The 27094-nt window shown below is 33.6% G+C and overlaps 1 protein-coding gene across 4 annotated transcripts in view; it reads left to right on the top strand.

Annotated features, from left to right (window-relative positions):
- Positions 1–27094, top strand: part of STRN (striatin) — a 94809-nt gene that overhangs the window by 50408 nt on the left and 17307 nt on the right. For 3 of the 4 annotated variants that reach the window (XM_055327091.1, XM_055327093.1, XM_055327094.1), the window contains exons 5-14: positions 71–238; positions 2186–2321; positions 7635–7770; positions 11549–11659; positions 13719–13805; positions 14251–14394; positions 17927–18063; positions 24006–24181; positions 26087–26134; positions 26919–27040. In XM_055327091.1, the coding sequence (XP_055183066.1) occupies positions 71–238; positions 2186–2321; positions 7635–7770; positions 11549–11659; positions 13719–13805; positions 14251–14394; positions 17927–18063; positions 24006–24181; positions 26087–26134; positions 26919–27040 (1265 nt within the window). The remainder of the gene's footprint in view (positions 1–70; positions 239–2185; positions 2322–7634; positions 7771–11548; positions 11660–13718; positions 13806–14250; positions 14395–17926; positions 18064–24005; positions 24182–26086; positions 26135–26918; positions 27041–27094) is intronic. The other variant, XM_055327092.1, reaches the window with a different exon arrangement.

Raw genomic sequence — 27094 nt, 5'->3', positions numbered from 1 at the left:
TATTTGCATATTAAGTTAGAGAATACTGATTCCAATATGTCTGAATTGTAAGGATCTTCTTCACATGCAGGTATCTACAGGAGGTGGGTTACACAGATACTATTCTAGATGTGAAATCTAAACGAGTGCGAGCTTTGTTGGGCTTTTCAAGTGATGTCACTGACAGGGAAGATGACAAAAATCAGGATTCAGTTATAAATGGCACAGAGGCTGAAGTTAAAGAGACAGCAATGATTGGGTAAGTATTTTGTCTAGAAAGCTTTTTAGCTAAAATTTTAGTTTTTATTAAATATTTTTGGTTTTTGGGTGACATTTGTGATACTTGCAGTTTTAGATACTGCTACAGAAATAATTCATTATGAAGTTTAATAAAAAAATTGAAATTTCATTTGATAGAAGATAACCCATAGGAGTTAGAGTTACTTATTATTTTAAGAATATTTTAAAGATATTTTTATTTGCTTGAAATTTATGGGTTTAAACATCTTAATATCTTGAAGCTCAGTCACTTACTATTAGAATTTCACAAAAAGCCATCTTTTGGAGATTCAGTTTAAATCTGTAAGAATGAAATTCAATCCTGGTGACCTAGAAATCATATAAATTTCTCAAGTTTTTTAGAAGTAAAACTTTTTTAGCCACATTTATGTTTTTACTAATATTGTGACTTATCTTTCCTTTGAAAATATCTTAAGTGTAGATTTTTAATTGATAGAATAAGTGTGAAAAATTCAGCAGCTGTTTGAAATATTTTATTTTGCTTTTTTGGATCATGTGTCATACAGTTATATGGAATTCTGCTTAAAATGAACATGAACAGTTAAATAAGGAGATTCTTTATTGATAAGAAATTGGAATTATTCTTAAAGAAATAAAAAAGCCAAAAACTCTGAAAGTCTAAATATTATTTTGCTTCATTTTAATGCATGTTTGGACTATAAGAATGGTTTTAGTTGAACTCTGTACATTTTCTAGTGAGAACATAGTTTCTGTTATTTGGAACATTAACTAAAATTATGAGTTTCATAATTTTGTAAAGGTTCACAAATAGGTTAAGGTTCACAAATAGGACTTTTATAAACAAACTTCTATAAACAAAGATCATTAGAGCCTTCTATATTCATTAATATTTAAGACTACATTAACTTATTTACACAAATGTCAGATTATTGTTTCTTTGTGTAGGCATCAACAATGTAGGCCTTATTCTTGGTTACACTTTTACCTAAAGGGTTGTTGTAAATCATTATAAAGATGTTCAGAAAAGACCACTCTAGTTGTCAGTGTTTTGCCCTTGACCTGACTTTTGAAACTGGCAAGGGTATTATTCTAAGTCTGATTATTTTGAGTCTGATTTGTGTAAGGATACAGAATAGGGTGGAAAAAAACAAAAACATAGCTCCTAGCAGATTTGAAATTTAAGATTTATCTGTGTTGAAAATTTTTCCATAGTCGTGGCTAAATTTTTTTTTAAGAAGATGCCTTCCTATCTAAAACATTTCCAAGTGAACTGGAAAGAAATCATCCTATTCTGGCCTTTAGGAAATTGTGTACTAGATTTATTTTGAGGGAGCTAAATTAACATCTTACATATTTGAAAAGTCAATTATTTCAAAAAGGTTAATGGTATAGTCATTAACAGGATCAAGTTTTGTAATATATTATTTTGATTAAGTTATTTTTAGTAATATATTTTGTACATTATTTTATGTGCATATTTTTTCAACTCCTTAGCTGTTCAGTAGAGATATAAGATTGTGTCAGAGTAAACGGACCTATCCACTAGTTATTTTCTTATAGAAATTTACATATCAGAGGAATAATTACAGAGAGGAAAAAATAGAGAAAAATAGAAGTAGAGGTAATAAAAATATTTTTAAAAAGAAATGCATTAAGGTTGACTTAAGGATCAAAAGAATACTGAATCAGGAGAGGGAGTCCTTTATAGTAACATCAATCTAAATAGATATGATTACAAAGTACTTTCAAAAGAGTAACTGCTTCCTATAGTGCTTTTCAAATTAAAATCCATGGAAATATAATGGATAAGAATCAGTGTAGTTCATAATGTTATTTGAGGGATATAGTTACAATATAAGCAGAAGTTAGTGCAACATATCAAGGATTAATTCTTAATGTTGAGTTTTAAAGATTAACTGAGCAAGGTGTACATGTTTTAAACCAGAAAATCCGAGTTAACAGATTCTGCCTCTGTGCTGGATAATTTCAAATTCCTTGAAAGTGCAGCTGCAGATTTCAGTGATGAAGATGAAGATGATGACATTGATGGAAGAGAGAAAAGTATCATTGATACTTCAACGGTGAGTTGGATACTCAGATATTAATATTTTTAGGAATCATTAGGCTTACTTTAAAAAATAATCGAAATGAAAAAAAATTTTAAAAAAATTTTTTATTGGAGTTCCATTTGCCAACATGAAAAAAAAATTTTTAAAGTAAAAATCCATGTGCTTCAACCAAAATCCTTAACTTTTTTCATGAATTTGGGGAAATTTAATCTAAGAGGTTTTAGTATTGAGTTCAAATTCAAGAATATTTTTAGGATGGTAGCTTTCTCTTAAAGGTCTTCACTCTCTGGGACACCTGGTTGACTTAGTTGATAGAACATGTGACTCTTGATCTCCAGGTTGTGAGTTCAAGCTCCACAGAGTAAAGAGATTACTTAAAAAATTTTTAGAATTCCTGAAAGGTCCTCACTCTTTGACTTGTTAACTCATTAAACATTTTAGTAGTTTGATAGAGCTGGTGAATATGGTAAAAATGTGTGTGCTATAACAGTGCAGTGTTACTGGTGCTTTAAGACAATAGAACTGACAGACCCATTATAGTACCTGATAGTGAGGCATCACCTCTAAGCAGTGTGGTTTTGTCTCTCTTGTCTGGGTTGGTTGCTTTGGTAGACAAATGTTAACAAAATTTTAGAACTGTTTCATTAGATACCTTCAAACTTGCTTAGAATTATTCAGTAGTTTTGTTTAGATCTTTATAAATTCATTGACTTTCCCATGATAGTTTCTTGGAATAAGTAGTGTCTCTTGCTGCTTCTCCCTTTTCTTCCCTTCTCCATTCTGTCACCTTCAACTCTTTTTTTTTTTCGTTTCTTCTCTTTTTTTCTCCCTACTTTTTCCTCCTTCTCCTCTTTTCTCTCTTTTTCCTTCTTCCTCCTCTCTCTCTTTTTTAAGTAATGGATGATTTCCTTGCTTTGTCTAGGAAAATATTTACGTTTCTTCTTTCATTTTATTTAATTAAGAAGAGTATAAGGGAGAAAGCAAGATAGTGAAGCCGACTTGACCTAGAGTTGAAAGCCTTGGGTTTAAGTCTCAGTTCTTCACTAATTATCTGTGCATCTTACCCTTCAGGCTTAGTGTTTTAGTTTGTAAAATGGGGACTATAAAAACCTATCTTATATCCTCAGAAGATTTTGTGAGGAATAAATGAGATGCTATATATGAAAAATGATATAAATGCTTTCTGGGTATAGCTTCTCTGTTCTTTATGCCCTCTGCCTCCATCAGTGACTCTCAAATTATTACTTCCAGATTATTGTTTCCTTGAACCACTCTTCAGTAGTATTCTGCTGATATAGCCTTGCCATGGATATTATTAGAACTTCAAGTAGTCACCCCCATTTTTTCTTATCCAAACAGGTAGTAATAGCATGTGTTTTAATTTACTGTAGTAAAAGAAAATGCCTAAACTTGCATGATACCTTTTCTCTGTCCTGTTCATTTGGAAGTTTTGTACTGTTTTGTGATTTCTCTGGGCCAACTGCATTGAGATGGTATTTTCCCATCAAAATACTTTATTTTAGCTCATTGATAAATTATAACTGATTATGATACTTTAAGTATGGTCTTACTAGAAATTCCTAGCCATAAACTGGTTTCTTTTTAAGTAATTGAATTTACAAAGTCTTGTCTTGCAGCTAGATTGTAGCAATTCTGTGATTAAGCAGTGAAGGCATAGCTAATATAAACATGCTTAACTCCATTTAAGCACTGGATTAAAAAATCCTTTTAGTTTTTCAGGGAAAAATATCTCTAAATGAATAATTGGTTTCTTTGTAATAACTTTGCTAATTCTTAGGCTATATTACATTAATTTTCATAGGTATAGATTAATAGCTACATACCAAAAGGACTTTCCAGCAGTTTAACTCAATGTTGCAATGATTAAGCATGACTTATAAGATTTATTGGAATGCTGTAGAGAGAGAGAATGGCTGAAAATCATCATATTAAAATATTTATTAAAACAAACAGGTTTTTAAACCATTATTTTATTTTGTTAATCAAAACAGTTGAGTAGATTCAACTAAGAAAATGCAGAAACACAGAGTATTGTAACTGTCATTTTTGTGTAGCCACATATGCTCTCTTTTCTTGCCCTTTGCTCTCTATTGGAGTTTGATTGTTCATTGGGTTCTGGATCATTTTCCTCCTCTTTATCCCTCCCTTCCTTGTAATCAACTTTTTCACCTTATTTTTCTTTACCATCATTGTTTTGCATTCTCACCATATCATTAGTTAGGTGTAATAATGATCTTAACATTATACATGTGTATAAAAAGTGATCAACTTTAAAGTGTTTGAAGGATAATTTCATTAGCAAGATTTAGTCTCTATATTCAGATACTTTAAGAGGATTGGGATTAAGAATCACTAACTATTGTTAGTCACAGTCCCATCCCCATTTGTATTATGTTTCTTCTAATGGTTTCAAAGTGGCCATCTATCCTTTTTTTTAATCTTCATGTCACCCTATACAACCTATAAGTATTTTGTGTTTACCATAATTCTTAAGTTGATTTCTAAACTCATTGGAGGTAGGAGTGGAGTGGAACCTTAAATGTAAGGAAAAGTGATAGGTGTTTATTACAACAAACCCCACCCCTTCCCATTTACTAATTCTACTCTCTGTTGGTAGTCACACTTTTCTTCTATACCTAACCATTAAAAACACAGGAGTTTTTGTTTATTTAAGTGGAAGACTTGATAGACAGTGGCCTGCAATTTGCTGTATCTTCATTCATAAGATTATATGGAGGAGAGGAGACCTAGAAACATTTTTTTTCCCAAGGAGTTAGTTTTGTGACTTCATACCATATTTAGTAATTAGAATGTGAAAATTACATTCAGACATTCAGTACGTCTGTATTTTCCCTGCTCTTTTCATCAGTCATTGAGAACAAGAATTCTCTATTTACAAGATGTTGGTGATGGCCCCTCTAATTCATATCTGGTGTCCTGTCAGGGTCAGGAAAAAGGAGGGGTCAAGCCTTTAGGGTAAAAGAAAACAGATTAGGCAGTATGTTAGTTTGTGGAACAATGAAGGTCATCGTCTTCTGTTAGTATAACTCTTCAGAGATACTTTTCTACCTTAGTATGGCTGCCCAGGGAAAATTAGAAAAAATCTTAGCATATGGTTTACAAAAGAATACACCTTCAGCATGAGGTTTTCTGTACACAGTATGTCAAGCTGGTCTTGCTTTTTTGTTTTAGATTTGCTAGATGGGGATTGGAATATGGAATATGGAATACATAAAAGTATGTCTTGATTTTAGGGAAATATTCTGAATAGTTAAATCAGTTATTTTCGCAGCATTGCTAGATTTCCCCTGTTCAGTTTTTATATGTAATAGGACATTGAGGGCAGCTTTCATCTACTACACCAGCTTTCTTCTCCTGATAGTGGCTTCCTGGAGTTCTACACTGAGAAGGACTTTTTTCACTGAGAAGGACTTTTTTTTTTTTATTCAAGTTAGTTAACATATAGTGTAGTATTGGTTTCAGGAATAGAATTTAGTGATTTATCACTATGTGTTATATGTAACACAGTGCTCATCTCCAGCAGGTGCCCTCCTTAATGCCCATCATCCATTTAGCACATACTGCTCCCCACCTCCCCGCTGCCTCCTGCAACCCTCAGTTTGTTTTCTGTAGTTAAGAGTCTTTTATGGTTTGCCTCCCTCTTTGTTTTTATCTTCTTTTTCCTTCCCTTCCCCTATGTTCTATCTGTTTTGTTTCTTAAATTCCACAAAGTAGTGAAATCATGTGATATTTGTTTTTCTCCAACTTAGTTCCCTTAGCATAATATACTGTAGTCCATCCATGGTGTTGCAGATGGCAAAATTTCATTTTTTTTGATGGCAGAGTAATATTCCATTATATATCTCACATCTTCTTTATCCATTCATCTGTCGATGGACATACTTGGGCTCTTCCATATTTTGGCTATTGTTCATAGTGCTGCTATAAACATTGGGGTGCATGTGCTCCTTCAAATCAGCATTTTTGTATCCTTTGGATAAATACCTTGTAGTGTAGTTGCTGGGTTGTAGGTTGGTTCTATTTTTAACTTTTTAAGGATCCTTCATATTGGTTCACTGAGAAGGATTTCTGAGTCTATATCTCATCTTAGATGAAAAGTGCTGTGATTGATTAGGAATAAGCATGAGAACAGGGTCTCACAAGTCAGGTATTTGTTATCTCTTATAATGTTTCTAGACTCTATATTCTGTTCTACTGATCACTCTTGAACCCTTATGAATTTAAAACACTTTCAGTAACCCAGCAATGAAGTTTGATCAGATCATGATATTTCCATTTTACATTAAGTGAAGAACCTAAGGCCTTGAGAAGCTGAGATAGTGAGTCCATTTTATCAAAAGAAGCTACAAACCATTCATCCTAATTTCTTTGGACTCCTGGTGTTGGAGGTGATTAAAAAGAAGATAATTCATAAAGAGTATTGGCATATAGATCTCAAAAATTATCTCTGCATGCATTCAGCCTAAATTTCAATCCTCCAACTGGATTTGTGAATCCAGAAATGTTCCTAAGTACATAAAACATAGCAGTACATAAGTACATAAACATAAAACTATTTAATAGTACATAGCAGTCAGATATACTATTAAATCTATAAGTCAAGTCCCACTTGGGAAGATCAGTATTTTAGAAAAATTTGAATATATAGAGAGTTATTGGAGAAAATTGATGCAAGGTTACAATAGTAGAAATACCAGGGAGATTGTCTTTTTGTTTTTTTTCCCCCTTCTCTAGCACCGTACTTTCTAACACTTGAGGCATGCATTTCTGAGTGTGTAGCTTTCGTGATTTTAGATTTTGTAAGGGATAATGTAGTAGAGTTAACATTTCTCGTGGTTATATTCTGTAAAACTTTTGTATTTTATGAAATGTTTCTCTTTTTGGTTAGATGAGAATGTCTGTACAATGACAGACTGCATCCAAGAAATGTTAAGATATGGTTGGTTCTCAGTACAGTAGTATGTCAGGGACATTTTTTGTTTATCTATAAATACCTGTCTTATATTTCAGTATTTTCAATATATGATTTCATTAGCTTATTTAAAACAAGCATCATTGAACAAAGTTGAAATTACTACTTTAAAATGTATAATGTATATCTTTTTAAAATGATTATCTGTTTTACATTGAATTAAGTATTATAACTAACATAACAAAGATATATTTTCTCAAGAAGCCAATAATTGGGTTTTCTCATTCAGTGATAAAGGGATACTGTTTTCCTTTATTTAAGTTAATTTCATAAATATCCTAAAATTTTAATTTAGCATGTTTTTTCATTAGATCGTTAGGAAAAAAGCATTGCCTGATAGCAGTGAAGATCGAGATACAAAAGAAGCTCTAAAGGAATTTGACTTCTTGGTTACATCCGAGGAAGGAGACAGTGAGTCTAGAAGTGCAGGCGATGGAACAGAATGGGGTAAGGAAGCATACTGGATCCAGCCAGAGATATTAAGTAAATAAAAGAAGCTAGTATTTTACCAGAAGGGCAACATCTTGAAGAACACTGCAAATTTCTTATAATGTTGAAATTTTGAATATCCTGTGAACCTTTTACTGCTGGCACCTTTTATCCAGGGTATATCTGTGTGTGTGTGTGTGTGTGTGTGTGTGTATTTAAAGAAAGTTATACAACTAGTTATCTTATATGTATATTTTTTTAATATAAGCAATAAACCATGAAAAGCATTTGAACCCATATACAGAATGTTCTGTTTCCTGCCTAGATAGTAGAACTTGCAAGTCTAGATTGTGGAAATTGAGTATGAGAATGTAATAAAGAATTTTAGAGACTTATCTCTGGCATCTTCTGTGCAAAAGAAGTATAAATTTAAAAATCTGTAGTTAACTCATTCTAGGAAGATTTCATCAGTTTGTGCAAGGCATAGAATTCCTTGTTGCAAATTATTGTAAACAAATTTAAAATTTTAAACATTAGGAGGTAAAACAATTATTTTGGGGAAAACGTATACAGCATAGATTATTCTAGAGGTTTGGAAATGTTATCATTGTGATGAGTTCTTCCAAAGTGATCAGTTCCATCAGGTGTGTGTATATGTAGTGTGAGTGAGGAAGAGAGAGAGATATTAAGAATGAGAGGAAAATTTTCTTTTGAGGTTGAAGAATTCCAGGACTCCCTTAGTTGTGGTTTTATGTACTTTAAAGACAGGTAAGGTTAGAGAATCAGTAACTATTCTAGTTTTTTTTTTAATACTTTATTTTTTTTATTTATTCCTGAGAGAGAGAGAGAGAGAGAGAGAGAGGCAGAGACACAGGCAGAGGGAGAAGCAGGCTCCACGGAGTGAGCCCGACGTGGGACTTGATCCCGGGTCTCCAGGATCAGGCCTTGGGCTGAAGGCAGCACTAAACCGCTGAGCCACTAGGGCTGCCCAACTAGTCTAGTTTTAAATTGGGGGCTTTCCTTGGGGTTTTGTTGTCAGGAATTCTTATGATGCCACTTTTCCCTTTTTTTGTGGCAAATTTGAAGGTAATTATTATATGGGATAATTAGTCATTGAAGTATATAATGGCTTTATAGCGACTAGTTCTTTTTTTTTTTTTTTTTTTTTTTTTTTTGCAACAGAACAAAGTTTGGGAACCAGGGGGAAATTGAAGTCTCTTTTCTGTATGGTTACTACTGAGCTTATATATCAAGTTATTCAGGTATTTTAGGCACCAGTTCTACCAGCATAGCTAGATCCACTGTGGTACACAGAAGTCTTTCTCTGAGGAATCATACATCTGTATAAATGATAGTTGGCTTTTTTTCATTGCTAGGGTATTTCGATTCATTTCTCTCCAAAGACAGCTGCATTGTTTCTTGTGTCACTTCCTTTGCTTTATAGTGTGAGTCACAGCCCAGGGTATTTTATGATACATGATGTGTATGTTTTAAGCTAACCTTCTGTGAAGTTACTGGTGAAAACATGAGTGATTAGTCCCACCTTTGAGCTGTTTCACTTTTTAGTAGTTTACTGGGTATTTCTGAGTATGAGTGAATAGAATCTTTCAGTTGACTAGAGGTTTCTTTACCAGGAGTTTAGCCTTACATGTTTTTAGGATTTCATTATTCATATTCAGAAATATTCACTTTTAAGCAATTAATAGAACTAGATTACAAATCCTGTTTAGTTAAATGGACATTTAAACTGTATAAAGTGCTTTATTGATTTCTCCCCACCCTCTTAAAAAAAGGAGTGAACATACCTAGGTAAAGAATGTTGTTGGTTTCTGAAAAGTAAATAGATTTTACCACACATCTTCCATGGTCTTCCATTACTATTGCTGTGAGTCTAGTGAAGATTACAATAAGGCTTACCTTTTAATTTAAAAAACTGAAGACATTGTAGGATTCAAAAGCTACCCAGTTTAATTTATTACGTGATTGATGAAATATTAACAATTTTAATTGTTAGATCTTTCTGGGAAATTAGAGACTTTTTATTATTGATAGATTATATAGTTAGAGCCCTAAAAATGTTGTTTTAAAATTTATTGTATTTAATCTATTCAGAGGCCCAGTTAAGGTTTTTAAACTGCAGATTGAAATTTAACTTGTTAAAAATAGATTCCTGTTTGTTCTGATTCATTTTGGTTTATTCCAGTCATTTAACAAATTTTGCTCAAGTGCTTTCTGTGTGCCAAGTCATTTGGTGAAGATCCCTACCCCTGTGGTCCATATAGTCTACTAAGAGAATATAAACATAAGTGATATAGCATGTCAGAAGGTGTTAGATGCTTTGGAAAATAGAAAAAGTAGAACAGAGTAAGGGGGATAGAGAGTGCTGGGGTCAGGGTGAAGTGGAGGAGACAGATTACAATTTAAAATTGTAATGGGGTAGGTCCAATTTAGAGGGTAACATTTGAAAAAAACATTCAAAGTTGATTGGTGGGTTAGCAGTATGATTTCTATGGAAGGAATATTCAGGCAAAAGAAAGCCACAGCAAATGGCCCCAAGATAGCAGCAGCTTTGATATGCTTGAGGAATTCAAGGATCATCAGAATGGCTGGAGCAGAGTGATTCTAAAGGAAATATGGTAAGAAATGACTAAATCATGTAGGGCTTTAGAACACAGGTGAGATGGGGAACCACTGGAGGAATTTGAGCAGAAGGGTGACTGATCTCACTTTTATTTTAAAGCATCATTCTGACTTTTTTGAGAATAGATTACCTAGAGCACCATGTTGACAATAGTATTGGTGTGGAGAGAGAGGGGACAATTATTGTAGTAATTCTAGCAAGAGACAGAATAACTAGAGAAGTAGTACATGTGCTAAGTAGTCAGATTCTGGATATATTTGGAAGGTAGAAAAAACAGTATTTTCTGAAATATTCAATGTGAAGTATGAAAGGGAGATTTTTCGGTCTGAGCAAATGCAACAATGATGAAACATACTGGGTTTGGAAGATTAGGAATTTGATTTTACATGTTTAATTTGAGATAATCTGTTAGACTTTCTAATGGAAATGTAGAGTAGGCAGTTGGATATATGATTCTGGAGTTCAAGTGAGAGTTCTGAGCTAACACATTACATAGTATATAAATAATTTTGTACTAAGTATAAAATATATAACTCATTCTTTAAATTTTCTTCTATAATAGTGAAAATTATTGATTGAATTTATCTACTATCTACTAGAAGCTCAGTTTCCTACTTAAGAATTTGTAAATTAACAAATCACTTACATTGCTTTAAATTTTGAATGAAGATTGATTAATAAGTATACACAGTGCTATTTATAAGGACTGTAAAAAAAAGGATCATTAGTTGAACACATGCCAAAAATATAAAAATTTTAAAGTGAAAAGGTTATTGAAGACTTCTATAATTTCTTAATAATAACCTCTCATTGCATAAATTTTTGTGAGTCAATCCTAATTGAATTCAGAAAATGAGGGTTTTCTTCTAGAGTTTTTGGGCTTAATTTATTAAAAGTCACACAGATCTTCTAGGATTTTTTTCCCTATGTTTCTTTCAGGAGAAATTTATTATTACCTGGGAAATTGAATTGATTGTCGTTTCTTAGATACTAGATTTTGTATGATTTACACATCTAAGGAATAAGCAATAACTTTTTAAAATTAGTGATACAATGAAGAAAATGGTTATGTCATTTAGTGACATAACAGTGAATTGATTTATGGTGTTCAATATTTTATTTAAAAAGGCTGTTTCTTTTGTTTCACTTATTTAGAAAAGGAAGACCAGTGTCTCGTGCCTGAAGCCTGGAATGTGGACCAGGGAGTAATTACCAAACTCAAGGAACAATACAAAAAGGAGAGAAAGGGGAAAAAGGGGGTGAAGAGTAAGTGGAAAACATTGTATCTGTAAATCATAAATCTTGCCTCTTTTACATCCCCCGATTTTTTTTTTCAGTGTTTTCCTAAAACCACTTACTCTTTTTCTTTTCTGCTCCTGATCTCCTTCCTTTTCATCTGCTCTCAGGGGTTGAAATTAAATGGTTAGCTATTTGAGTATGACCTTAAAAAAAATAAAATAACTATGCATATGATTATGAATCTTAATATATCCCAATAATACATCTAGAGCCTCATGAGAGTTGGGACTTTATATTCAAAACATAGTACTAATTTCATTTTTAAAGTGTATATGCTTAATTACCACAATGATTTTTCATTCTTGATAATTTTAAATCTGATTTAGCATGACCCTCTGGCAATCCACCAAAATTATTGCACTGCATATACTTTTAGGACCTAGAGCTAGAAAGTTAATTTCTACCCCTGAATATTCTATGTGTTCATAACACACAGTTTATTTGCTCTCACCACTATATGCTATACAGGGCACAAGAGTCAAATACACAACTTTTAAAAGTATTTATTTTGTAATTTAAAAATTTTGGTGAATTTCATTTATAGTAATATTACCAATTAGCCTTTTTCTTTTTGATAAGATGTTTACTATATAAAAAATGGGAGCTAAAATGAAATTGCTAGCCCTGTGAATCATATATACATATGTAACTCATTATACAAATTATTAGGTTTAGCAGTAGAGCTAATTAAGTATTAAAGTAGAAATACAGAGGCTTTCAAGCATCCCTGAAAACCCATCTAAAACACCTTTTTAGGAGAGCAAGGCTAAACTATACTTCCTTGTGTTTCTACTTTCATTGACACTATGAACATGGATCTCCCTTTTGTGGCAAGAGGAATTGCATCCTTTGAGATGTTAAAGTAGTATAAAGTAAGATTAATAAAATCCACTTTAGTGAAATATATATTTAAAAGTTGAAAAAAGTAGTGTAGTCATTACTGATAAACTTTTAAATCTTTATTTAAAATATCTTAGGTGTTACAAGTATTTAGCTTGAATGGATAAAAAGTGACTAGTTTTGATGTTATCATTATACCAACTATTAAATAACTGAGAGATGATGTTATTTGATGTCTCCTCAATATAAATTAAATCACAATGAGAAAGATTAATATTAAATTATAAGAGCATTTTGTATCTTTTATCCAAATGTATGAACAAAAAATTTAATCTTAAACCGTAATGAGACATGCTTTATTAGGATTTTTCAGAGCCATGGCAAAATCAGTTCCACTGAAATTTTAATGCAAATATCATAAATGAGAAAATATTTTAAATTTCATATTGGCTTAAAGTTGGTATTTCTTCATGTCTTTATGCTACAATAATGAATGTCTTCAAATGTGAAACATCTCTCAATTGGAAGGGTATCTAGGTCTTATGTAGAATCCATCTACTATTATATTGATTATTCAGTTCTTGTCAAATATCAAGGCATTGCTGTAGTTAGAATTTAGCACCTAAGATCTAAAATGGCACCATTTGACTGGAACAGTATTCCTACTAATGGAAGCTATTGGATTTTCTCAATTTGGGGATTATGATCAGTATGCAGGCAAATAGCATATAGTTTTTTTGGATAAGGAAGAAAATTGACTTCAAGGAGAGAATTTTAAATTGTTTCATTGTGGATAGAGGGACTGCAGAGTGAGGCTCAGCACATCTTGGTCATCGTTATCAGTTCATGTTGTCTTAATAAAACAGTGTTCTGGGAACAGGTGAAGACATGATAGAAACAGAACTGAAGCAGTGCTTTGACTTGTTACATGAAGCATGGATTTATAAATCACCATAAATATTTTTTAATTGAATTAAAAATTATTCTGGAAAAGTTTGAGTCCTTTTGATATGGTCTAGTAGAAATATTTCCAGTCAGATCGTGTACTTCAATCATACTGTCTTGAAATATATTTTTAGATATTAGTTAAAATTGCTTAAAAGTAGTTGTATTCTTTGCTGGTATAGGAAAAAACCATAATGGACTATGGGTAAGATTTTCCCATTCTTAATTAAACTTGTAACAGGAAAAACTACCGAAGATCTGTTTCAGCCTCTATCCTATATAAAACAGTCAAAACAGGGATGTGGGAGAATGAAGAATCAAAGCTCAGGTAAGTAATCAGTAGGGCATGAGACTTCACCTCGGGTACCATAGCTTCAGGATGTAAGGCAATGAATGCAACTTAAACAAACAGAAAGGGATGTTATTGTTTAATTCAGTACACTGTAGCTTCACAATCTGTGGTATCTGCATTTAGAGCAGTATACAGGGATAATAGAATAATATTTTTAATGGTCCAAATTGCACATGAACATTGTTTTTCATGCAAATAGCAGTATTATTCCATTAGCTTAATTTTTAAAACATATGTAAAACATAATTCTTCTCAAGAAATAAACTTAAAATAATTTGAAAACTTGGAAAATACTTTTTAATATGGTAGGGTAGTTTTAAAGGTGAATGTAGGAAGATGTGAATAAGATATGTGGCATCATTTTGATGCAGTTGGATAATTCTATTCTTTTTTGTTCTCTTCCTCCCTTTTTTTGGGTTAGGGCCCAATAGGTCAAAACTACAAGATATGCTTGCTAATTTGAGAGATGTTGATGAACTTCCCTCATTGCAGCCATCTGTGGGTTCACCGTCCAGACCCACGAGCTCCAGGCTTCCTGAACATGAGATAAATAGGGCAGATGAAGGTAAGTATGTAAGACCTCTGGGGGTGCCTAGGTGGCTTCATTCAGTTAAGTGTCTGACTCTTGATTTCAGCTCAGATCGTGATCTCAGGATTGTGAGATTGAGCCTAGTGTGGAACCTGCTTGGGATTCTCTCTTTCTCTCCCTCTGCCTCTCCCCACCATCTCTCTCTGTCTCTCTCCTTCTCCTCTTTAAAAAAAAAAAAAAGAAAAAAAAAAGACACTGGAGCACAAAAAGTACAGGGATATAAATATCTAAGTTCAGGATATACGTATCTAAGAAAAGAATTTTATTTTACAAATGTTTGATCTACATAGCATTTCCAAATGTAGCCTTTCTTACATTCAAGGGGGTTTGATTCCAACTTCAATCTTTTAGACTTGAAAAAGGGTGTGTAAACTTAAAGACCAACTCTAAATTCTAGTTTAGAACATGCCCTGGCTCCACAGAAGCCATGTATTGGTATACATAGGCTGTTTTATTTATCCCATTGCAACAATGAGAAAATTAAGGCTGTAAATAGTAGTAAATGTTTACCCTGAGACTCATATAAATATTTTCAAATGTTTTATTTAAGCAGTTTGTCACTGATAAATGAGAAAGGGAAAAAAGACACCTGAAAGTCTAGTCACATTTTCTGTTTTCTGTTTTTACTTTGTTCCCTTTCAGTCCCTATCTAAATGAGTATACATATATATATATTTTACAAAGTTACAATTCCCAGATAGAATAATTCTATTTTGTTTTATTCACTTAACATCAAACCACAAAAATAAATTATATAATTTATTATATAATTTCATAATTATAACTTTAAGACTACATATTATATTTTACACTTGATACTTAACCATTTCCTTTTTAGAAATTTAGGTTCCTAGGTTTTCATAGTACCATCTTATGGTATATAAATACAGTTCTTTATTTTTTTATTTTTATTTTTTAAAGATTTAGATTTTTAATTTATTTATTCATAGAGATGCAGAGAGAGAGAGAGAGAGAGAGAGAGAGAGAGAGAGGCAGAGACACAGGCAGAGGGAGAAGCAGGCTCCATGCAGAGAGCCTGACGTGGGACTCGATCCAGGGTCTCCAGGATCACGCCCTGGGCTGCAGGTGGCGCTAAACCGCTGCACCACCGGGGCTGCCCCAGTTCTTTCTTTTAGATACAAGTTCTGATTTATCTATTTGTAAATATATAAAATGTTTATATTTAGAAATTGATTTTAATATATATATATTTACATAAGCTAAAAATCTAGTATGACATAAAATAATCTTAATAAATATTTTTCAAAACCTATTTTTAAAAATTGTCTTGAATTGAAATACTGTAGTTATTTGCAGTGAACATATCAGTTCAAGTTATTAATGTTGAACAAAACAGCCAGGGAAAAGCCACAGAAAAATCTTAAATGTTTTTCTTTCTTGGTTTTTAAATTAAACTACATTTTAGAGAGACATAAACCGATAGAACCTTGATGGAGAGACTTATGATTGGAGTAAGTTTTAAATGAAATTTTTGACCATGACATGGTTAGTTATTTGTTAGAGTTAATTATAGTATACTTGGAATTTATTACTTATACATTTAATAACAAAGACATATACGTTACACCTCTATAGTTTTATTTTTATTTTGTACACCTCTGTAGTTTAAATGTACAATTTCTTCGATGTAGACATGTCGTTTGAATTAAAGATGTGAAGTCATGGGCCTCATTAGTTGGGTATGTTTTGTTCATTAGGAGATACATTCACTTCTCACTGTCAGTGTGAGAATTTTAATCAGTTTCATTTATTCTAAGATCATGTCTAGGTAAGGAAAAAGTTAGTTCTTTTATTCTGATAACTACTGAAGAGTTTTATCAGAGACTTCATCTGACAGAATTCTAATAATAGAGGCAGACTAAGTACTATATACTAAATGACAAATGTGCAAAAGTATTACATAAGCCACAGAAAGTGCCCTTGATAGATATTTAAGAACCTTAAAACTGAGGAGTTGAATATCTAACTTACTGTCTATAACGTTGGTCCTAAGCTTTCCTCCTCAGTGAAAGGTTTTCAGCATCGAAAAAGTAGGCAAGAAATATATTGTGTATTTAATTGTCCATGACTGATGCTTCTTGGTTTCCAGTTTGATTTCAGAAAAAACATCTATAGCTCGTATATGCTATAAATGTTATTACTTTTTGTTTTAATAATTCAGAAGACAGAGAGCCATACTTAAGAGGTACAGTTCAGTAATTTTGTAAAAGCTAATTAGAGCTAATGTTTAGATACCAGATAAAATGTCATGTGTAGTCTTAAGTTCTAAGGCATCTTAGATCTAGATCAATCAAGTGAGTTCTGCTCATTGTTGCCCTCTCTCTGGCCTTCACATCTACTGGCTTAGGCAGTGGTGCATGGTAGAAGGAGTTGCTGTCTTCTTTTGTTTTCAGGTTTTACTTGGTCATTTTTAGAGCATTCTTTAAATTAGCCCAAACATTGTACATGCTCACATCCCATGAATCTTAGTCTTTTTTCTTTTTTTTTTTTTAAAGAATCATTTTTATTTCATGCCTGAACAAAGTTGTCTGGAAATAGTAGAAATGAAAACAAACAAACAAAACACCTGGCTGAAGATCCAGCCTCCTAGTCTCATGTGGGTCATTTGGTTGAAATTTTGGCATTAAAATTAATTAAAATTAAAACTTAGACAATCCTCCTTTTCAGTAGTAAATGTTAGAGTTGTTCAGTTGTCTTACCATTGCCTAAGTCAAGAACCAGAACACTACCAGGGCCCTGGAAGTCCTGCCTGTGCTTCAGATCACTGCTCCTTCCTTTGTCTCCAGACATAATCCTGACTTCTAACACCAGCATTAATTTTACCTCATATAGGCATATTTTACAGTTGTAACCACTTTCATTTGAAATTTTATATATTCCTTTAGGTTATAGAATTAAACAGTTTTATTTTGAATGAGACCAGCAGTGTTCAGATCACTTGTTATATATGTTTAATAATTGAAAGAAATAATTTGAGTAATTAACAAGAACTATCAAATGAGGAAAAGCCTTTTTTTTTTGTGAAAAAGAAAGGACAATGATCTATTTGATTTGTTTCATGTTGTACTTTTCTAATTAGATGTTACTTTTAGTTATGGTTAAGATATGGAAAAGGCAGCCAGTTCTGGGGTGCCTAGGGTGGCTAAATCAGTTAAGCACCCTACTCTTGATTTCTGCTCAGGTCAAGATCTCAGGGTCATGGAATTAAGCCCCAGAGTTGGGCTTCTCACTCAGCGGGGAGTCTTTTTCTCCCTCTGCCCCTGCCCCTACTAATGCACACATGTTCTCTCTCTCTCTCTCTCAAATAAATAAATAGAATCTATTAAAAAAAACCCAAACAGCTAGTTCTTCAGGGTTTTCTGCTCACTGAATTTTGTCTAAGAGCATTTAACAGTAATCAAATGTAGATATACCCCTTAAGAGACTAATTGTTTACACTTTAGAAGTTTTTTTTTTTTTTAATGTTTTTTTTGTCTTTCCCCTTCAGTGGAAGCATTGACTTTTCCTCCTTCTTCTGGGAAGTCCTTCATCATGGGAGCAGATGAAGCCCTTGAAAGTGAACTGGGCCTTGGAGAATTGGCAGGCCTTACAGTGGCCAATGAAGCAGACTCACTAACTTATGATGTGAGTCGTGGTTTTATTTTTGTTGCTCTCTTCTCAGTTCTTAAAAATAAAAAGTTTTTAGAAAAAGACAGTGGTAAAACTTCTTCACAAGTATAGAATTTGGTTCCATTTTAATTGCAAACTTTGAAAATATAAAAATATTATAAATGATCGTATTTTTCACATTGCTTAGAGATTAAAATTATTTGCCTAAATCCATAAGTCATTATAGCTTGTTTATTGGTTTTAGATACAGCAAAGAATTCCTTTTCTATTACCAAGTTTGGGTTTTGTGTTTAAGGCTACCAACATAGATGTTTCTTCTTTAGTATATTATCAATGAATACCCTGCCTACAAATGACTTAAGCTATTGTTATAGGCAGGGAGGTCTAGAGGGTTCTTTTCAGATATTAAGGCAGACCCATCAATGATTTGGACCAAAATTGAAATCTTGATGCCTTTATGCATGCATTTACTTAATCCCCAACGCAGTTGTTTATAAATACATTGATAATTGTTAATGACAGTAAATTGTCAGAAAAACAGTTGCTTATTTTATAAAGTGTTTACAGTCTGTCTTATCTCCATTAAAATCCTCTCACTTTGATACTTCATTATCTTTGTTGGAGAACACAGTATAGCTCTTGCCATATAGGATATATAGGATGGATGCTTAAGCAGACTGTGGATATGAGAAGGAAATACTCCAAAGAGCAACTTCACTACTCACTCCTCTTCCTGTAAATCAAAAATTCTCACTCTTTTTGCTAAGTTCATTAGTAAGTCTTTAGGTTCTCCCTCCAAAAATAGCTAAAATCCATAGTTGGGTTTTTGTTTTTAAACCTCCCATCAACTCCAATTCTTCTTCACCTGGAACTATAACAACCTAATTTAAATGGTCTCATTTCCACATATGTGATATGTCCTTTTAAAAAAGTATTTCTGTTTTTAATATCTTTACATTTTATGTCTGTGTATATAAAAACACTCAGTTGACTTTTGTTTTTTTATCAAATCTTTCACAACTTTTTTATTTGGAGCACTGAGGCCATTTCTTTTTAAAGTAATTCTTGATATATTTAGATTTAAGTCCATCATCTATTTGTGCTACCTATTCTGTGTTCCTTTTTCTTCTGTTTTTGCCTATATTCAGATTATTTTTAATTCTTCACCCGTACCCATTATTTGGAGATTATGTACTCTTTCATTACTCTTTTTTATTGTTATTCTAGAGATTACCACACACATCCTTATCAGAATTTTAATGCAAAGACCTTTAAGTCTTTTAACTACTTAAACTCCTACCCTGGGACGCCTGGGTGGCTCAATGGTTGAGCATCTGCCTTTGGCTCAGGTCATGATCCTGGGGTCCTGGGATTGAGTCTCACATCAAGCTCTCCGCAGGGAGTGTACTTCTTTCTCTGCCAATATTTCTGCCTCTCTCTGTCTCTGATGAATAAGTAAATAAAATCTTTAAAAAAAGGAAAAAAAAAGCCTCCTACCCTGAATATATATCATTCTTGTTATGTATTTTCTCTAGACATTTATCTCCTACAAGATAATGTTTTGTACATTCAGTATTCAGTTAGGATTATCCACTTTACGTTACTCATTTTGCTTTATTCTATTCCCCCCTGCACATCTGATTATCCATCTGCGATCACTTTTCTTTTACTCTAAGAACAGTTAATATTTCTCTTTGGTAAAAGTCTGCTGGTGCCCATTTTCTTCAGTTTCTGGTTTTATTACATTGTCTATATTTCGCCTGAGTGGGTTAACTATTACATCTGGTATTAAATTCCAGTTGGCAAGGGTTTTCTTGTTTTGTTTCATTTTTAAGCACTCTAAATATATAATTTCATCTTTTTCCACTGTTGTTTTCTGCTAAAATCAGTCATTTCTATTATTGGACATTGAGTGGTAGTCTGATTTTTTTTTTTCCTCTGACTGATAATCTCCCTATGTCTTGAATGTCAGCTATAGCTTAGTTTTCTTTTTATTTAACCTTCTTGAAGTTCTTAGACCTCCCTGGCTTAATATATTTTTATCAATTTTGTGTGAAATTCTCAGCCATTTATCTTCAAATATTGCTTTTGCGCTTCTTTCTCTCTCTTTTCCTTCTGGAACTCTCTATTGTTGGGTCTTTTTTTTTTCTTTTATAATATTTTATTTATTTATTCATGAGAGAGAGAGAGGCAGAGACACAGGCAGAGGGAGAAGTAGGCTCCCTGCGGGGAGCCCAGTGTGAGACTTGATCCCAGAACCCTGGGATTATGCCCTGAGCCAAAGGCATATGCTCAACTGCTGAACCACCCAGGCATTCCTAAATCTTTCTATATCCTCTCTCCAACTCCCTCTCAGATATTTTCCATCTTTTGTCTTTCATACTTTAGTCTAGATGTTTTTATGATCCATCTTCTGGTTCGCTAATTCTCTCTTCAGTTATGCATATCTGTAATTAAACCCATCTATTAGGTCTTACACTGTTTGCTTCTAGAATTCTTTTTTTAACTGTTTATAGATTTCTTCCAAAATTTACAAGGTTGTCTTTTTTCTTCTTGAACACATTAATTATGATTATGTTTCTGCTCATTTTCATTTATGCTGTATTATCCTGCATATGCATATCCTACACATGCATTTTTTATGTCCAGATAACTATACTTGAAAAGTTGTCTGTAGCAATAACTTCAGGCCTAGAGTAATATCTTCCCTCAGGGAGCATATTTTAATTTGCTTCTCTCGTATCTGTAGTCACTAGAAATCTGGATCATCTCATTCCATTTTCAGTTTTTCAGATAATCTAAAGCTGATCTGTAGTCTTTGTAGGGATTGTATTCTTTTTTTTTTATAAATTTATTTTTTATTGGTGTTCAATTTGCTAACATACATAGAATAACACCCAGTGCTCATCCCCTCAAGTGCCCCACTCAGTGCTCGTCACCCAGTCACCCCCACCCACCTCCCCTTCCACCACCTGTAGTTCATTTCCCAGAGTTAGGAGTCTCTCATGTTCTGTCTCCCTTTCTGATATTTCCCACTCATTTTTTCTCCCTTCCCCTTTATTCCCTTTCACTATTTTTTATATTCCCCAAATGAATGAGCCCATCTAATGTTTGTCCTTCTCCGATTGACTTATTTCACTCAGCATAATACCCTCCAGTTCCATCCACGTCGAAGCAAATGGTGGGTATTTGTTGTTTCTAATGGCTGAGTAATATTCCATTGTATACATAGAACACATCTTCTTTATCCATTCATCTTTCGATGAACACCGAGGCTCCTTCCACAGTTTGGCTATTGTGGACACTGCTGCTAGAAACATCGGGGTGCAGGTGTCCCGGCGTTTCATTGCATCTGTATCTTTGGGGTAAATCCCCAGCAGTGCAATTGCTGGGTCGTAGGGCAGGTCTATTTTTAACTCTTTGAGGAACCTCCACACAGTTTTCCAGAGTGGCTGCACCAGTTCACATTCCCACCAACAGTGTAGGAGGGTTCCCCTTTCTCCACATCCTCTCCAACATTTGTCGTTTCCTGTCTTACTAATTTTCCCCATTCTCACTGGTGTGAGATGGTATCTCATTGTGGTTTTGATTTGTATTTCCCTGATGGCAAGTGATGCGTGGAGCATTGTCTCATGTGCTTGTTGGCCATGTCTATGTCTTCCTCTGTGAGATTTCTGTTCATGTCTCTTGTAGGAATTGTATTCTTATAGTTAACTCTTCTATCTAGAATGCAGCCCTTTGAACTTAAAACCTAAAAAGCAAGAAGGTTCATCAAGCCCCACTTTCTTGGCAGGCACTGAACACCAGTTTGCATCTTCTTGCACTGCACAACTGTCAGAAGCACAGCTTGACCTCTCAGCCATCCCTATGGAATCACTAAACACATTCTGGGAAAAATAAGTCCAAATATTAGGCTTTTTAGAATTCTGTCTTCCTTTGGATTATGGTCTGCTTTTTCTTCACTATCTTGCTGGTTTTGATTTAAAAATTTTTAGCTCTGCTTTTTTACTTGTCCTCAAGTGCATACTTGATCCTAATGATCTAGTCGATCATAGCTAGAAGCAGAAGTTCCCATTAGATTACTTGTGTTCTCTCTATACTAACCCCACAAAGATTTAGTTCAATATGTTATGGAACTCGGTCATGTCATTTTTTTTTTAACATATCTGAGTTAAAAAAACTTAGTATTATATCTGCACTTCTGAAAGTAGTCTCTAGTTCTAATAAACTTGTTGTAATCTATTGCTTTGTGACAAACTGCACCACTTAAAACAACATTTTTTATCATTTCTGGGGGGTCAGCAGTCTGGGATAGCTTAGCTGTGTGGTTCTGGTCTCTCGTAGAGACCAGACAGTCCGAGACAGTCAACATGTAGGCAAGGGTTGCAGTCTTCAATGAAGACTTGACTTGGGGAAGATCTGCCTCCAAGCTCACTCATGTGGTTGTTGGAAGGCCTTGGTTCCTTCCTGGCTATTGGCTTGAGACTAGTTCCACACCACATGGGCCTCTGTGGGTTCCTCAGCATGGCAAACTGGCTTCCTCCAGTGTCAGCAAGAACACTTAAGATGCAAAGTTTTTGCTCTATGTTATTGGTCACAGAGTAATCCTATGATGTAGAAGGGGACTCCACAGGACATAAATATGAGGAGCTAGGGCTAGTTGAGGACCATCTTAGTGGCTGTCTACTACATTAAGACATTCAGAAAGAATAGAATTGTTCTTATATATGAAAATCTTTTAGCTCTTTAATAAGAGCAGACAAGAGTCAACTTAGTTAGTTGCCTGCCCGGTCCCCCCTACCCCCACAAGGATAACCAGCCCCAATTCTTACAGTAGTTCCTTGCATCCTCTGTTTTGTCTTTTTACTGCCCCAATTGTGATATGCTCTATCCAAATTTTTCTGCGAATTTTTAAACTTCTGGGTCCTAAGTTATAGTTTATATTAAGAATGTAATCTCTGAAGCCAGACCGCTTGGATTTGAATTCTGACTCCTCCACTTACTAGAGGACAAGTCACTTAACTTCTCCTTTTCTTATATGTCTAGTCTATAAAGTGGGAATAATGTTAATTCTTTCATAGTTGTTGTGACAGTTAAGTGAGTTAATGCATGTTAAGTTTTTGAAAAATATACAAAATAATGAATAGTGCTTAAAATAGCAGCTATTTTTAGTATCATTGTTTTTGTCTTTGTAAGTATGGTAATATTTCTCCAGTGTTAACAGTATTTGCCCTACTCTTACTTAAACCTAGCATAATTGTTAGTTGTAAAGTTTGAAGAGTTCATATGTGGTGCTAGTGTAAAGTTAAACATGAACTTCTTTGGCTTTACCATTAGTTGGAAATGAAAAAAAAAAGTTGGAATGAGAAAAAATGCATTTTTTTAGTTGTTGGGATGAAGTTTTTGTGGAGAAAAGCAACATGACATGTTCTACGAGTGGAATCTATTGTTTTGTAACATCTGATTGTTTCTTACAGTGTTAACATTTTATGTTTCCAGTTTATAAATCTTGTTCCAATTTCATGAAGAAAATTTGGGTCTTTGTAGAAAGTATTGAAAATCTCAGAAGTATGATTGTATTCTATAATGTTAACAGGTTTAAAGGTAACTTAGTTTTTCAGTTCTGATCCCAGATTAGTTTCTATTCTATAATTTAGGTTGAAATCTTATCTTTTTTTTAAGTCATCCCAGTGAAGATCTATTTTATGTTATTTTCTTTCAATGTTGAATTGTTACCTGTTTTCTTGTTACAGGATTCATATTTCTTCAAAGAAAAGCACTGTTGGCATATTAATTTTGTCTATTGATTTGATTATATACATTTAGAAATTATATTGTTTTGAAAGTTGCAAAACGTGATGACTTAATGGCAAATCAGCAAGAATTAATGTTGAAATATACTTTTTTTCCTGTCCTGAACTAAATGTATGGGTGTATTTCTTTTGTTTCTTTAATAGATAGCAAATAATAAAGATGCATTGAGGAAGACGTGGAACCCTAAGTTTACATTACGAAGTCACTTTGATGGCATTCGAGCCCTTGCTTTCCACCCCATTGAGCCTGTTTTGATAACAGCATCAGAGGATCACACATTAAAAATGTGGAATTTGCAGAAAACAGCTCCAGCCAAAAAGTGAGAATATTCTATTTTAACTGTATTTGAGTATTTTAATTATTAGTTTTTCAGCAGAAAAAATGCTCAAATTATTTGCTATTAAATTTCTCAAGTATCTCTTCTAGTTCTTCTTTACCTTGTCACATAATTAGAATTTTTTCCCTCATACTCACAATCTGATATTAGGTTGGAAAACTGACACTGAGAGAGAGATGGTATTATCTGATAGTTTCCCAGAGCTTCTGAATGCTGTTTACAATCCTTATACAGTGTTTTAAATGGTTGTCATATTTGTGGAGTCCCTTATCTGTACTGAAGATTTCTACTGTTATAAAGAGGTGTAGGCATGTTCAGAATCCTCAAACCCCACCCCAACACCATCCTATTGTTTATTAGGTTTGAGCTTAGGGTGTAGAAGGGAAGGAAGGCTGATTGAGAGGGGTGAAGGACTTCTCTTTGGTTTTGTCTTTTTGCCTTGATCCCATTAGGCACTTTTCATATCCACAAAAGGTATAGTTGGAATGGCAGCATTGTTGCTGTCACTTACCTGCCAGCTCTTGGTCCCTTCGTTCCTCTGTAAGCATGAACAGACATGGGTTGGTATAGACGCTTTTATCAGTCACCAAACTAGTCTTAGCCCCACTTGCTGGGGTGCTTACAGGGAGTCCCTGTCCTTGTGTCCTTGAATCTGGTGGTCTAGAACCCAGTATGTGCCCACAAGGGCCTTTCTCCAGTGTCAGACAGTTTTATTATTAGAAGAGTAGAAGTAAATGTGAACTGGAGGAGATTACGGAAGTTTTATTACTGATAGAGGATAGCTGTTGCTGAATTTGAGAGATCAGTGACATTCCCGCTGTGAGTCATCTGTAGTCTAGATAAAATACTTGATTTCTTGATATATCCCTCCTCTTCAGATAGCTCAACCAGATCTTGCTGACACCAAGAGAATCCTTATATGGATCAGATATCTTCAGCAGAGAAAAATTATTTCTTAGTTATAAATTGTGCCTTTTGTCTTTCTATTTCTCTGGTTACAGTGTGCATCTCATTAGATCAGAGAATGTGAATGTCTCATATATTCTTGACTAAAACTTAGAAAAATATTGAAACAAGTTTCTTGCTGGTGATAGCTTAGTAATAATACCTTCCCATGGTCTGTGACATTAACAGACATTAACATGGTCTGTTTACCTTGAGCTTAACATTTTGGAAATGCTTGAGGAGAGAAAGCATATGCCTATAAAAAGCTTCAATACAATATAAGAGATGGTAAATAGTTGACTTTAAATCCAGTTTCAATTTACAGTCATGGCCGGTATTAGGCAATGTAGAGTATCAATACATTCAGTGTTCTGAATACTGAATAAACTGATGACTGGGACAATTTGTCCAAGTATCAAAGACAGACATATTAGCATTGATGGAAATGCAAAGAAATTAAAGTACCATTTATTGAAATCCCTACTGTGTGCATGGTTCTGTCCTAGGCTGTTTTACTTACAGAATTTCATTTAATCCTGTACTTGATATTATCCCAGTTTTTCTGTTTTGTTTTAAATAGAGAGGAATCTGAAGTTTCAAAAGAATAGATATTTTGCCTAGAGTTAGCCAGTTGTTTGATTCCAGAAATTTATCTCCTCAAAGCCCATGCTGTTTTCTGAGTGTGGTTCTCTCAAATAGTCAAATAGACTATGACAATGCTAAGAGCACTATAATCAGGTATTATTACTAAACAAGGATTTTGTTTCCTAAGGCCACAGAAATATGTGATTGGTGTCAGGTAAACTTTCCTAAGTGTCCTAGGTTGAGAATGGTATATTACTACAGTGTTGGTATTTCTAAAGGCAATTTTGCAGCATATATTCATTAATACTGTTTACTACTGAAACTTGGAGTGGTAAAAGTCCTCTCTCTCTGATTTAGGAGTACTTCTCTTGATGTGGAACCTATTTATACATTCAGGGCTCATAAGTAAGTATGTGCTTTTTCTCTGTTTTCAGTCAGCATCACTGTATATCAGCCTGATTATTTTCTTTCACTTGAGTATTTATGTTACATATTTTTTTGTATTTAGTAGCATTTTTGTTTGGTTTTGTTTGGGTTTTTTTTCTGGCAAATGTAAAAGAAACTGGCAGATAATGCAGTGTTAAAAACAACTTTATTCCTACCAGAGATCCTTGCTGAAATTAGATTTTATTTGGATGATGTTTAAAATGTTACATATCTTGTGCTTAAAATATGTTGATGCAATAAGGTCTATATATTAAAAATCCTGACCTTTTTTTCCCTTAAAGATAATCTAGGTAAAAATATGAAGAATTTTTAAATAATGATAATATTGCATGCTTTTCCTATTTTCATGTAAGCTTAAGAAATACACTAACTCACTTGATTTAGCACAGAGATTGGCATGGTTTTTATATAAAGGGTCAGATAGTAAATACTTTTTCAGCTTTGTAGGCCATATATTTTCTGTTGTATATTCTTGTTTTTAGCTTAGTTTAATTACCCCTTAAAAAATGTAAAAACCATTCTTAGCTTGAGATCTGTATAAAGACTGCCTGCCTTTGGCCCACAGGCTATAGTTTGCCAATCTCTGGTTTAGCAGAAAAAAAAATGAGCAATGCCTTTATAGTATTTTTATTCATTGTAAAAAGCAGAAAAATAGCCATATGAATAATTAAGCATTCTTATTTCTAACAAGTCCTATTATCAGATTGATTTTTGGGAATAGAAATTGATTTTTATCTCCCAGAGGTCCAGTGCTTTGTGTGGTAATGAGCAGCAATGGTGAGCAGTGTTACAGTGGTGGTACTGATGGACTGATCCAGGGCTGGAATACCACCAACCCCAACATTGATCCCTATGACTCTTATGGTAGGTGTTTCCCCGAAGATATGAAAGAATAAATTGTTTTCTTTTTACACATTT

Source organism: Nyctereutes procyonoides, unplaced genomic scaffold (genome assembly GCF_905146905.1).
Source record: "Nyctereutes procyonoides isolate TBG_1078 unplaced genomic scaffold, NYPRO_anot_genome, whole genome shotgun sequence".
Lineage (NCBI taxonomy): Eukaryota > Metazoa > Chordata > Mammalia > Carnivora > Canidae > Nyctereutes > Nyctereutes procyonoides.
Note: the sequence above shows the minus strand (reverse complement) of the source record. Positions and strands in the feature narration are given on the sequence as shown.